Source organism: Sorex fumeus, unplaced genomic scaffold (genome assembly GCF_029834395.1).
Source record: "Sorex fumeus unplaced genomic scaffold, SorFum_2.1 ptg000028l, whole genome shotgun sequence".
Lineage (NCBI taxonomy): Eukaryota > Metazoa > Chordata > Mammalia > Eulipotyphla > Soricidae > Sorex > Sorex fumeus.
This window is the reverse complement of record NW_026606085.1, coordinates 15,463,099-15,477,188: the sequence shown is the minus strand read 5'-3', so window position 1 is coordinate 15,477,188 and position 14,090 is coordinate 15,463,099. Positions and strand designations below refer to the sequence as shown.

Here is a 14,090-nt window from a genome sequence, read left to right as displayed (position 1 = left end):
TTTCATTTCTGACAAAATGTGTTAATGGTTTACCTTGTGTTAGATACTAAGAGTCTTAAAACTCTGTGATTTTTTTCATACTCTTGGGAGAAGGTGTACTGTAGGAAAAAAATGTAAATGGGGGGGGGGAGTAGTACCTGGGAAAGACCATGAAATCACCAAAGGGCAAACTATTTTAGACTCTACAGTCAAGGACTGACATAATTCGATTGATAGCTTCCTCAGAGGAAACAAAATATGGTCCATGCTAATTTTTCTTGGAAAAAAAATTTTGAATAAACCCAGTTAACATAATCATGACCACAGAATCATAACACATGTATGAGTTTTTGTGCAATCTAGATAAATTATTAAGATTTGATATATGTTTTAAAAGGAACAAAACTAGGGAGCAAATCTTTGAAAGAGATTCTAGTTTTATGTATTCAAAAAAGAGAGCATAATCACAATATCCCTGTAACCCTAGGTGGTTCTGAACTGTAGAAAGGGAGAGTGAGGTCTTTACCTTTTCCCTAAGGTGTTTCTCAGTACATTCTTTACATCCTTATTTCTCAAGCTGTAGATCAGGGGATTCAGCATGGGGATCACTGTGGTATAGAACACAGAGGCCACCTGCTCCTGGGCCATATTGCTGGAGGATGGCTTAAAATACATAAAAGTAACGGAGCCATAAAAGACCCCGACTGCTGTCAGATGAGAGCCACAGGTACTAAAGGTCTTGGACCTGCCCTCAGCGGAAGAGATCCGAAGAATGCTAGCAATAATAAAAGCATAAGAGATGATAATGGTCAAAGCTGATGTCAGCACACTTAATCCACCCACAAAGATCACCAAGAGGTCACTGACAAGGGTGCTGGAGCAGGCAAGCTTTAGAAGGGGGAATATGTCACAAAAGTAATGGTGGATTACATTGTCCCCACAGAAGGAGATCCTAGTCATGGCAATTATGTGGGCTACAGCACCCCATGTCCCCATGGTATAGACCCCAATCACCAACATATTGCACACCTTTGGGGACATGGTGACACTGTATAGCAGAGGACTGCAGATAGCTACATATCTGTCATACGCCATGGCAGAGAGCATAAAACACTCTCCTATAGCAAAAACACAAAAGAAAAAGAGCTGAGTCATGCACCCAGAGTAGGAAATAATATTTTTCTCCCATACAAAGTTTCCCAGGAGTTTGGGAGTAACAACTGAAGAATAAAAGAGATCTAAGAAAGACAAATTACCAAGGAAAAAGTACATGGGGGAATGGAGCTTGGAGTTGAAAGTGATCAGGAAGATCATCCCCAGGTTCCCCACTACAGTGACCCCATAGATCCCTAGAAATAGGAAGAAGAGAGGCAGCTGGAGTTCTGGCCGGTGTGTTAATCCATCCAGGACAAACTCAGTCACGGTGGAGTGATTGCACCTGGTCATTTCCTTCAGGAGACAGGGGATGTGTGACTAGGAAAAAGAAAAACCATAGAAATTAATAAAGGAACGTTCATAAGACTAAGGATGATATTTAGTATTGCGGGGAAAATGAAAATTATCATGCAGTTGGAACATATTTAGCACTGCACTGTAGCATTGTTGTCCTGTTGTTCATGGATTTGCTCAAGCAGGCACCAGTAATGTCTCCATTGTGAGACTTGTTGTTACTGTTTTTGGCATATCGAATACGTCATGGGTAGCTTTCCAGACTTTGCTGTGTGGGCGGGATACTCTCAGTAGCTTGCCGGGCTCTCCAAGAGGGGCAGAGGAATCAAACCCTGGTGGTCCCAGGTCGGCTGTGTGTAAGGCAAATGCCTTACCCGCTGTGCTATCGCTCCAGCCCAGAACATATTTTACATTTACCTAAACTTATTTTAATTATAAGTTATGCAAAATAATAAGTTATGCAAAAAAAAAAAAATCTCCAAGCCTACTCGGATTGGAGTCAAGCATCCTCCACCCAGATCCTCCAAATTCCAGTAGGCGGGGGTCACACCCACCAACTGGCCCCTGGCGCCGTGTAATCCCATCAGCGGCCAAGACATCTTATTATGACATCTCATTCCTACTTTGACAAACTGGCAGGCTACCGAATGTAGCCTGCCCACACTGCAGAGTCCGGCAAACTCCCCGTGGCGTACCCAATATGCCAAATACCAGTAACAATGATGGGTCTCATTCTCCTAAAGAGCTTTGAATATAATCTCAGGGCTAGGATGACAGAGACGTTACTGGGGCCTGCTCGAGGCAATCGACGAATAACAGGATGATCTGTGATCTGTGTCATCTGTGATGCAAAAATTCAACTGTGTGTATAATTATCTTTCGCATCAACAGTAAAACTATTTACACATAGCTAAAGACACACAAAGGAATAAAGAAAATACTCAATGCAATATTTCCAATATTCTCCAAAAATACCTGACAAACAAGAGATGGTATTTGGGCGCCCTCAAAGATTACCTTGGTATGGGAACCAGTAGGTATTCAACATTTAAAACTGTCTAGGATGACATCTTATTCTGTTGGCACATCACTGGTCAAGTCATCAAAGATTTATTACAAGAAAATTCTGTAGCTTCATAGGACCCTTTTGTGAATGGGTTCCCAGTCATCAAGGACATTTTCTCCAGCAGCAAGTGGCCAAGGAATTCACATATACAAGATAAGGATGATATCCAGGGAAATTCAGGCCATTACTAACTCTAAATTTAGGTGCTCATCAACTTCATTCTGAGTTCATGGATTCTTGGAAGTAGCTGGCTATATTTATTTCTCTTCAGATAGAACTTTGGCTGTATTCTGTGTGTGTGATTTTATCTGATGACGCCACAAAGTGTGAGTAAAAGACAGCTTTCCCCTCTGCTCCACTCTCTGCACACAGACAGGAAACTGAAACATCAGTTCTTCCGTGTCCGTGGTATTGTGAGGGTCTGATCAACCAATGAGGTTGAGCACTGTTATTATATGCTAAGAAGGTTACTAGATGTGCCACATCACAGGGAAGGACTGGAAAAGAAGACTCAGAATCTGTCTATGGAGTTGAACATTTTCAAAATTGATGGGGTTTTTTTTTGTAATGTGAGATAGTCTCACACTATCTGCCAAATGGCCCAGCATTCTCTGCTCCATACTTGCTGCTTTGGTTGAGTGCGATCATCAATGCTAACATTGCAAAAGAGAGAGAGACAGAGACAGAGACAGAGACAGAGACACAGAGACAGAGACACAGATACACAGAGACAGAGAGGCAGACAGACAGAGAGAGACAGAGACAGGGACAGAGACAGAGACAGAGAGAAGGGTGGCAATTATAAATGAAGAAGAAATAAAGCCTCTTCTCACCATCTCCAAAGTTGTGTTTCTGCTCCAGCTATATCAGGAAGTTACTGTATCTCTTTAGGAAATGCCCTACTGCTCTGCTTTAATCTGAAAAGGATGGAGCTGGGTGATCTAGAATACGCGTTAGAGCAAAAGGTGAACAGCTATCTCATCCCCTTCCATTTCTTTTTTCTGCGCTTCCATTTCTAGACAAGGGTATACGTGTTCACAGGACTTTGACCTCCAAGGAGACGAGTGATTCCAATAGTCTCCTAGGACCCCAACATTCAAGAAATATTCTCAGAGGTAAAATTCTCCCCAGAAGATGAGAAGCAATTAAGTTATGTGTGCACTCAAACAACAACGCAAACAGTAAAGGAATTTCCAATGTATGTGATTTGTCCCTGGAAGGAAAAAATGTTGGCAGAACATGATAGTGACTACCATCTGGAATGGCTGGAAGATGATTACAAACAGAAAGGCAGTATTTTGGTGAGGCTGTTCTTAATCATGTCAATATATAGTCCCAGACCTCTGCTCTGTGTTTCAGAATCATGGCACACTCACAATTGCTCTTAGATTTTTAGTTCCTTTACAGCACCAATAAGGCCAAGTCAGATGAATTCTGGAATATTGACCAAGCATTCTAATGGGAGCAAATTGATCCACAGAGGAAAGTCACTTTCGTCTTCTGTATATTCTTACTGGATTTGATGCAGTTATGTTCAAATTTTCTCTTCAAAATCTGTATGTAACTTCAGTAGCTCCATCAGACTTTTAGTGGGGATCCAGATACTTTCTTCCAAGATTAGAGCAAGACAAAAATTTCCTGCCTCTCTGCTCCCTTTAAATACTATATTGGTGTATGTGGGGGGGGGGGGAGGTTGATAGAAATAAAGGATACAAACTTCATATGAGATAAATCATATGTGATAAAAATAACTAAATAAAGTATTTTAAATGATAAAAAGAATATCATTTTTGATCACATATGACTTGATTGTCTGGGTAGAAATATTTTTGAGTCACATCCAGCAATGCTCATGGGTTACTCCTGGCTCTGCACTCAGAAATTACTCCTGGTGGTGTTCAGGGGGGCATATGGGGTTCTGGGAATCTAACCCTGGTCAGCCATATACAAGGCAAATTCCCTATCTTATGTACTACTCTGACCCCAGAAAATCCTTTTGGAATTATATGCTCACAGTATGACCACAGGGTATAATTTTTATCTACAAAAATCAACTTTTCTCATATTCCAGATATATATATTTAGAATTTGAAGTACAATACATAACAGCACAAATAAACAAATGAAATTCTTTATATCTATTAAATGTGTACATTACCTATATAAACTTAACCATAAAATATGATGGAAGAAACAAAAAGAAATGAGACAAGAGAGAGGTGTTCTAAGAATATATGTAACTAGGTCAGCACTATCCAGTTGCCATGCATTAATGTATAATTATTATCCAACTAGCCAGATAGATGCTTTTATATACATATATATTATATATATATAATCAGTGCAGTTTTGTGGTAATTTCCAAAATGGCAGGAAGTTCTGTGGAAAGGTAAAAGAATATTTAACTATCATAATGTTAGTATAGAAGAATAAGGTCAGAATTCAGACTCTATACCACCGAGATATTGTTAAAGTTCTGACATTCAAGATATACTATGCAGCCATTAGAAAAGATGAATACATGGAATCTGCTGATATATGGATGGACATGGAGAGTATCTGAGTGAAATGGTCAGAGGAAAAGGGACGGGCACAGAATGACCACACTCACTTTTGAGATATAAAGAATAATGCCCTGCTGCCCTGAAGAATTCTTGGTTTGCTGAGAACACGGGTGTCTATTATAAAGAAATGGCCATGACTGCTCTCCAGGGTGTACACTGAGTAAAATTTTAAAAGTGTCCTTTTACAAAATACTGTTTTCTTCATGTGCGTATAGAAAGGAGTAGTTAAGAGGTATGAGTAGTAGCTCTGAGGTCAGTCTCTCTTATTGCCCTGTGACAATGCACTTAAATCTCTCTAAGTCCCTTAGCTTGGGAACATCAGAATCTCTGAATAAACATGAGCATTGTTTATTTTTTAATATCAAATATTTTGAAAAACACAGAAAACATGAAAATGGATGTAAAAAGAACTTTCCGGTAAGAAAAAATGTCCAGTTTGTCTTCTAATAGCCCTTTCCTGTATGTCTTCCTACATGACCTGACTCTCTTCAACTTCTTGCATCCCTGTATGGCCTTTTCAGCTCTGTTTTTGGGGTGAGGGAGAATCATTTGATGTATTGACACTGCACAGCAGCATTCTGGGTTATCTTATTTTAACTGTATTATTGCCATGAGTCATTTTATAACTGCATGGATAAATATCTTGTTCTTTGGGGGGGGGGGGAGAATAGTACCCAAAGATAATAGGAACAAAGGGCAGACGAATTGGTCCTTTGTAGTAAGTTTGCCACAGTGGTGGAAGAGGGGGTTAGGGCAGGGAAGGGACCACTACAATAATGATAGAGGAAAGTGGCCACTTTGGGTGAAATCTGGTGTTGAAAGAAGGTCAAGTGATATGCATGATATACTTTCAGTAACAGTACTGCAAACCACAGTGCTTAAAGGAAAAAGAAAAAGGGAAAAGTGCCTGTCATAGAGGCAGGTTGTGGGAAGGGGATGGGAGGGAAACTGGGGACATGGTATAGGGAAAAGAACACTGGTCAAGAGATTATAGCATTGTATACCTGAAACACAAGCATGAATAATTTTAACTACATAATAATTATGGTAATTCAACAAAATTTTTAAAAATAAAATAATAAAACTGTTTTTTAAAAAAGAAATTCTATCTCTTAAACTGCAGGTGGAATGTAAAATGACATCATCACCAAATTTCATTCTAAGAAATCTAAATGCATACCTGCATCGGGATGCAACCCACACCCTTCTATTCAGTATATTAAATGAAAGCATACACCCACAGAAAGACTTGCACACAGATGTTTGTACTATCTTTATTTCATGCAGACCCAAACTAGAAACAATTATCATAGCTTAAAACTAAAACATACATGAGAATACTACCTACATAGCACTGTAGCACTGTCCTCCCGTTGTCCATCAATTTGCTGGAGCGGACACCAGTAACATCTCCACTGTGAGACTTCTTGTTACTGTTTTTGGCATAGTGAATATGCCACGGGGAGCTTGCTACATAAGAAGAATCACCCATTGATACACACAACAATATGCGTCAAAGTCATATATTACAGTGAATAAAATTAACCAGAGAAAATAAGTACATGTGGTAAAAATTAATTTGTTGTAATTCCTGACAATGAAAGTACAGTTACTGAAAATATAGCGATGTGGTGGGCAGATATTCCAAGGAAATGAGGAAATGTTTAAGGATTAAATATAAACTCTCTGTATTGACACAATGATGGCTTCCTGAGTGTATATAGAAGGATGAGTGGGTGGATAGAAGAATACATGGGGAGAGAAGAGTTCATATATCTGTAATGACTAATCAGATTACATACTTAAATCTGGTAGGCCTTAATTGCCTAAATATCCCCCATTTCATGCTACATTTTTGTCTAGGTTATTTAACATTCCAAATCAATATTGAGTTTAACAAATCTACTTGGACTACACAAAAAATGTTGATTTAAGATGAAAATATATAAATGGCCCAAACAGGAATAGAACAGCTGAAGCATACATCCATCTGAGCATTTCAATGCAAAACATGAATGCATGGCACACCACAGGTCTATCTATCTTGATTTACATGCTATTGTATGATGATTTTTCTTCATAAATCACATGTGAGGAACTGTATTCTCACAGGGGCACTGACATTTAATGAATACATGTATCTGTAGAGTGGCATGACCCTTCTTGGTAAGTATAGTGAGTTCATGTAATCACAAAGTTCTTCACTGCCCTGAAACTACTTGGTGTGAAAAGAGGCAACACTTAGGCTAAATATAAAATTCACTCTACATCTTTAGGCTTGCAAAAGGTAACTTTGGAATAAGAATGGTAAGGAGATAAACCTAGAAGAAACTTGCCTTCTTCCCTGCCCAACAGGAGAGCAGACAGAATGTCAGAAACCAGGTAGATAGTTCAAAAGATGGAGCATGACTTTTGCCTTGGGAAGCCGCATTCAGTCCCCTGCACCACAAGGACCCTGATCGCCAAATGAGGTGCCCCACACCTAGGCCCCACAATAAAGTATGATGTAATTGAGAGTTCAAAATTAACTGGTGTCCAAGTCAGAGTTGCAGAACAGACTGGGTCTATTACAATGCCTATCTGGGTAATGGTGGGAAAAGAGGATTCTTGATACCTACCATCTGCAGTAAAACAGGAAGAAAGAGTGACCCCAAGAGAACTGATTGGGGCTGTACTCAGGTGCAGGTTTGTGCACACAGTGCTGCCATGCTGCTAAGAAAAAATCTCTCCCTTAAGTAGGCGAACTCTGAAAAGGCAGAGTTCTCTGCTGCCTCAAGCTTTGAGGGGAGGAAGCTGCCTTTCAGATAAACTGCATTATTGATTGGCCTTGAGTCAGATGTTTATCTGTTTGTGATTGCTTTACACACTAGGGGAAGTTTTATTTCTGTAATAAATATACTTGTAGGGGAAAGAATATGCATAGGAAAAAAAGTTGGGAGGATCTGCAAGGAACCACCAAATCATAATTTGCCAATATTTTTGGTCTGTCTCCATGGTCCAGGGTTTATTTTATTCCACCTGTGTCTTGCTCAACAGTAGAGGATTAAGACCCATGAAAATTCACCGCAGAAAAATTTTAAAAATAAACTTATGATATGAAAATAAACTTAATGATATCAATGACCAACTGAAGCATAACATTATGGAGAATAGCTGTGTGTATGCATGTACTATATATATAAAACACATTCCAATAGTAAATGAGAATGAGATGTAACTATTAGAAACAGAAAACCTTCTAGTTCTAATAAAAGAAGGGAGAAAAGTGAATAGTCATTCTACTGCCAGGAATTTCGGCATTTGTGACTCTACCCCTTATCTCATCCCCATGACTTTTCTGAGCACATTCTTCACATCTTTATTTCTCAAGCTGTAGATCAAGGGATTCAACATTGGGATGACTGTGGTATAAAACACAGAGGCCACCTTTTCCTGGGCCATGCTGCTGGTGCTGGCAGATGGCTTAAAATACATAAATATCAGAGAGCCATAAAAGACGCCAACTGCTGTAAGGTGAGAGCCACAGGTACCAAAGGCTTTGGACCTGCCTTCAGCGGAAGGGATTCGAAGAATGCTTACAATAATAAAAACATAAGTGATAAAGATGGTTGAAGTTGTAGTCAATAAATTGAATCCACCAACAAGTATGACAAGAAGCACATTTATGTGGGTGCTGGAGCAGGCAAGCTTAAGAAGAGGAAATATGTCACAGAAGTAATGGTGGACGACATTGTCCCCACAGAAGGAGACCCTAGTCATGGCAACTGTATGGGCTAAGGCTCCCAATGTGGACACAGTGTAAACCCCAATCACCAAGACATTGCAAACCTTCTGGGACATGGTGACACTGTACAGCAGAGGATTACAGATAGCTACATATCTGTCGTACGCCATGGCAGAGAGCATAAAACACTCTCCAATAGCAAAAACACAAAAGAAGAAGAGCTGGGTCATACATCCAGGATAAGAAATAACATTTTTCTCCCATACAAAGTTTCCCAGGAGTTTGGGGGTAACAACTGAGGAATAAAAGAGATCTAAGAATGACAAATTACCAAGGAAAAAGTACATGGGGGATTGGAGCTTAGAGTTAAAAGTGATCAAGAGGATCATGCCCAGGTTCCCCACTACAGTGACCCCATAGATAACTAGAAACAAGAAGAATAGAGGCAGCTGGAGTTCTGGCCGGTTTGTTAATCCTTCCAGGACAAACTCAGTCACAGTGGAGTTATTGCACCTGGTCATTTCCTTCAGGATACAGGGAATGTGTGACTAGGAAAAAGAGAAACCACAGAAATTAAGAAAGGGATGTTACTAAGTCTGATGATACACTTAGTAGTGGGAGAGAAGTGAAAAGTATGATCATGCAGTTGAGACATACTTTATATTACCTAATTTTATAATAATTATAAGTTATCAAAAACTCAACTGTGTTGATAATTGTATTTTCACATCAGTAGTGAATCTATTTTCGCTTAACTAAAAGTACAAAAAAATAAAAGAAAAAAATTAATACAATGTCTCCGATAGTCTCATAGAATATCTGATAAGCAAGAGCTGGCATTTCCGTATCCTCAAAGATTGCTTTAGTATCTGGAGTAGGAAAGAACCAGCAATCGTCTGGAATCTTGGTGTTAAAATCGAGCTTTGTTATGTCTTAAGAAAGTACTTGTGAAACTTCATAGGCCCTTTGTGCACATGGAACATATTCAGCAAATACACACACCCCAACACACAGACCCGACACGAAATGGGCAGGAACCTCATATCCAAGGGTGAAGGATGATCTGATAGAGAATCTCAGACCCTAGTTAGACTTTATTCCAAGTTTGGTATTCCAATGAGTGAATACTCTGCTATATCTTCTTCTTTTTTTTTAATCTGGAAAGATCTTCTGTGAGATCATCTCACAGAAAGCAAAAGGGCCGGCATCACCGGTTTCAGCTCAGTGTCATTACCAACATCTAACACTTTAAAAAAAATTACAAATTAAAGGGCAGTGATTGGAAATGAAGAAATAAAGCCTCATTCTCACCATCTCCAAAGTTGGGTTTCTACTCCAGTTGTATCTCTAATTCACGGTGTCTCCTTAGAAAAGGCCCCTCATTTCTGCTTTCCTAAAAAGGATGGAGCTGGATGGGTGAGATCTGCTAGAGGGCTAAGATTTAGTGACACTGACTCCACAGAAATCTGGTCCCCTTCCATCTCCTATATCCTGAGCTTCCCTTTCCAAGCAAAGGAATATATGGGCTTGTTGATCACAGGACTTTGACCTCCAAGGAGATGAGTGATTCTGATTTCTCCCAGGATCCCAATATCCAAGAAATATTCTCAGAGGGAAAATTCTCCCCAGAAGACGAAAAGCAATTATCGGGTTGTGTTTGCACCCAAACAACAACACATGCAGAATAAAGGAATTCCCAATGTACATGATTTGTCCTCAGAAGGAAAAAAAAATTGTCCAGAACATGAGAGTGACTCCCATGTGGAACGGCTGTAAGATGATCACAAACAATTCTGGCAACACTGTTCTTAATTACATCAATATATAGTCCAGCCCTCTGCTCTGTTCCAGAATCATGGCACACTCACAACTGCTCTTAGATTTTTAGTACTTTTGACCACTACTAGGTCCAGTCAGATGAATTCTGGAATATTGACTAAGCATCCTAATGGGAGCTATAGTGATCCACATAGGAAAGGCATGACCTCCCTCCTCTGTATATTCTTACTGGATTTGACATAGTTACATCAGGAATTTCTCTCCAGAGCTTACAAGACCTTTTGTGGCTCCATCATACTTCATGGTAGAGAACTAGATGCCTTCCTTCAAAGATTAGGAATAAGAAAATGTTTACTTCTTCTAAACATCATATTGGTGTGATAAGGGATCTTGGATATGGCTCAGGGATGGGAAATAACTTATGTGATACAATAATTAAATGAAACAAAATATTAAAATTGGTAGGAAGAATGTTAATGACATAATGCAGGGGCAAAGCACTTGCCTTGCATGTGGCCAACTTGAGTTCAGTCCCTGACACTCAATATTTCAGAATTCATCTCAATCTAGTTGGGTTTCCAGTCCCTACAGAATTATCCCTGAGCACAGAACCAGGAGTAAGCCTTGAACTATGTGGTAAAAATAGATAACTATCCATCTGGAATTCAAAGGTCATAGTAGGAGGGGGTGACACTGTCACTGTCACTGTCCTCCCGTTGTTCATCGATTTTCTCTAGCAGGCCCAGTAACGACTCCATTGTGACAACTGTTACTGTGTTTGGCATATCAAATACATCACGGATAGCTTGCCAGGTTTTGCCGTGCAGGCAAGATACTCTCGGTAGCTTGTCGGGCTCTCCAAGAGGGGAGTAATTTTAATATATAAAAGTCTTTTTTATAAGGATTGGTCGGCCATGTTGGCTGCATGCAAGGCAAATGCCCTACCACTGTGCTATCGCTCCATAGCACAGCTGTAGGGCATTTGCCTTGCATGCAGCCAACATGGCTGACCCGAGTTCGATTCCTCCGCCCCTCTCGGAGAGCCCGGCAAGCTACCGAGAGTATCTCGCCCGCACGGCAGAACCTGGCAAGCTCCCCGTGACGTATTCGATATGCCAAACACAGTAACAACAAAGTCTCCAATGGAGACGTTACTGGGCCTGCTCGAGCAAATCGACGAACAACGGGAGGGCCTTTACTTTACTTTACTTATAAGGATTGGAATTTTGCATTACCATGTATTTTTTGAAGGGGGCCACACCCAGTGATGTCCAGGGATTACTCCTGATTCTGCACTCAGGAATTATTCCTGATGGTACTTGAGGGACCAAATGGGATGTTGGGAATAAAACCCGAGTTGCCACATGCAAGATAAATTCCCTACCCACTGTACTATCGCTCTGGCCCCACCAGATACGTTTTGTGTCTGTGAATCACTGATTTATTCAGGTTAAGGAAAACAAAATACAGCAAAGTTTTAATGCTGAGCTCTTTTTTCTGTGCAATGTGTTAATATATTAAAAACTATAAATATGCATTCAAATGGTATTCAGGCAAACAATTAAAGAACTCAGTTTGAGATCTTTGTGCTTACTCGAACAAAATTATTTGTTTCACTGTACAAAGGACATATTCTTCATTCATTCCAAATGTCATTATGCTCTATTGCCTTGGAGTATAAAAGGCACTAACAAAGAGAATATGTTCTTTAATAGCAAGTCAATGCATCTTAAATACACAAGAGTTTCTGTTTTTCTGAACTTACACATTTTTTAAGTGTAAAGAACAAAGATGGAAATTAGATCATCTGACCTGAGCTGGATACTGTGCAGTGTGTGATGGAGTAACTTTTTCATGACAAATTCATTTCTTTCATTCCATTCTATTGTCAAACACTTAATTTAATTTTACTAGTCATTTAATTTTATTTAAAAGTACTGTGACCCCAGCCAGCCCCTAGCAATTTTTCTGAACCATGGTTCTCTCAGTCATCAAATGAACAGTTCTACAACTACAAATATGATGAAAACTTTAGTGTTCTCACTCATCAACAACAGTTGCCAAATCCCATCACTAGATTCTCAGCTGCCTCATGAACCAACTTAGAGAGCTACAGAAGAGCAGAGTGATCTGGGATTGGACACTGATGTTGGATGACTGTGCCAGCACATGAAACCACCAGTGCGATTGTGTTTCCATTCTCTCCAAGCATTGTGTTCCTTCACCAAAGGGAAATGGTGGACATAGGTCAGATCAGAGGGATGACCAACTGGGATTAACACAGAAGGTGTAAAGTGACTCTGGGACCTTCCTTCCCTTCCCTATCAGGCTCATTTTTCTTGTCCCTGGGAGATTCCCTCAGTCAGGAGGATGACCCTCCCGCCAGTGACTTCCTCAGGGCCTTCTTCACATCTTTGTTCCTCAGGCTATAGATCAGGGGGTTCAGCATGGGGATCACTGTGGTGTAGAACACTGACGACACCTTCTCCTGTTCCATAGTATTGCTAGAAGGGGGCTTGAAATACATGAATGTGATAGACCCGAAAAAGATGCCCACAGCCATGAGGTGGGAGCTGCAGGTGCCAAAGGCTTTGGAGCGACCCTCCGTGGAGCGAATCTGGAGGATGCTGGAGAGGATGAAGGCATACGAGATGAGCACAGCCAGCGTAGGTGCTAAGGTATTCACTCCTCCAATAATAAACAACAGCACCTCATTGATGTGGGTGCTGGAACAAGAGAGAGTTAACAAGGGGAGAATGTCACAAAAATAATGACGTATGATATGAGACCCACAGAAAGACAACATGGACATGCGAGTAGTATGGACTGTGGCCCCAAAAAAACCCAGTGAATACACCACAAACATCATGATGGAACAGACCCTACGGGACATGACAACATTGTAAAGCAGGGGGCGACAGATAGCAACGTAGCGGTCATAGGCCATGGCTGTCAGAAGGTAGCCTTCCGCAATGACAAAAATGAGGAAGAAATAAAGTTGAGTCATGCACTCCAGAAAGGAAATGGTGTTCGCCTCTGACACGAAGTTCACCAGCATCTTTGGGGTAATTACAGTGGAGTAGCAGAGATCAATGAATGACAAATGACTGAGAAAAAAATACATTGGAGAGTGAAGCTGAGAACTGACTGCGATTAAGAGGATCATGCCCAGGTTCCCAACCACCGTGACCACATAGATGCCCAGGAACAGGAGGAAGAGCGGCAACTGAAGCTCTGGACACTGGGTTAGACCTTCAAGTATAAATTCCGTCACTGAGGAAGCATTTGAAGTAACCATTTCTTGTAAGGTATTATCTGTACAAAGAAAGAAGAGAAAGGATAAGTTGGGGAAGTTATTTCTGATTCCCGTGCTAGAATCACATACCCTAGAATAAGCCCCTATTGTGTCAACTATCCTATGATTCAAACCTCTCCAGGACCCTTCAAAGGCTCAGTGTTTGTTTTTTCTAAAAAAAAAAAAAATCAGGGTCACATTTCCACCCTACTCTCAAATGCTCTTCTGGAGGTC

At 40.4% G+C, this 14,090-nt stretch overlaps 3 protein-coding genes across 3 annotated transcripts; all 3 read right to left on the bottom strand.

Annotated features, from left to right (window-relative positions):
• Positions 1-501: 501 nt before the first annotated feature.
• Positions 502-1,428, bottom strand: LOC130024291 (olfactory receptor 151-like). The gene has a single exon (XM_056114995.1). It carries the CDS (start codon positions 1,423-1,425, stop codon positions 502-504), a length of 924 nt encoding a protein of 307 aa, XP_055970970.1. The 5' UTR covers positions 1,426-1,428.
• Positions 1,429-8,373: 6,945 nt separating this feature from the next.
• On the bottom strand, positions 8,374-9,306 carry LOC130024365 (olfactory receptor 151-like). The gene has a single exon (XM_056115090.1). The coding sequence runs from the start codon at positions 9,301-9,303 to the stop codon at positions 8,374-8,376; it is 930 nt and encodes a 309-aa protein (XP_055971065.1). The 5' UTR covers positions 9,304-9,306.
• Positions 9,307-12,923: 3,617 nt separating this feature from the next.
• On the bottom strand, positions 12,924-13,862 carry LOC130024364 (olfactory receptor 8D2-like). Its single transcript, XM_056115089.1, has one exon. It carries the CDS (start codon positions 13,857-13,859, stop codon positions 12,924-12,926), a length of 936 nt encoding a protein of 311 aa, XP_055971064.1. The 5' UTR covers positions 13,860-13,862.
• Between the last annotated feature and the right edge of the window lie 228 nt (positions 13,863-14,090).

What these genes read in the sequence shown, in the direction of transcription:
- LOC130024365 (XM_056115090.1), bottom strand. Translation starts at nt 9,303, where the DNA reads ATGACCAGGTGCAATAACTCCACTGTGACTGAGTTTGTCCTGGAAGGA.
- LOC130024291 (XM_056114995.1), bottom strand. Translation starts at nt 1,425, where the DNA reads ATGACCAGGTGCAATCACTCCACCGTGACTGAGTTTGTCCTGGATGGA.
- LOC130024364 (XM_056115089.1), bottom strand. Translation starts at nt 13,859, where the DNA reads ATGGTTACTTCAAATGCTTCCTCAGTGACGGAATTTATACTTGAAGGT.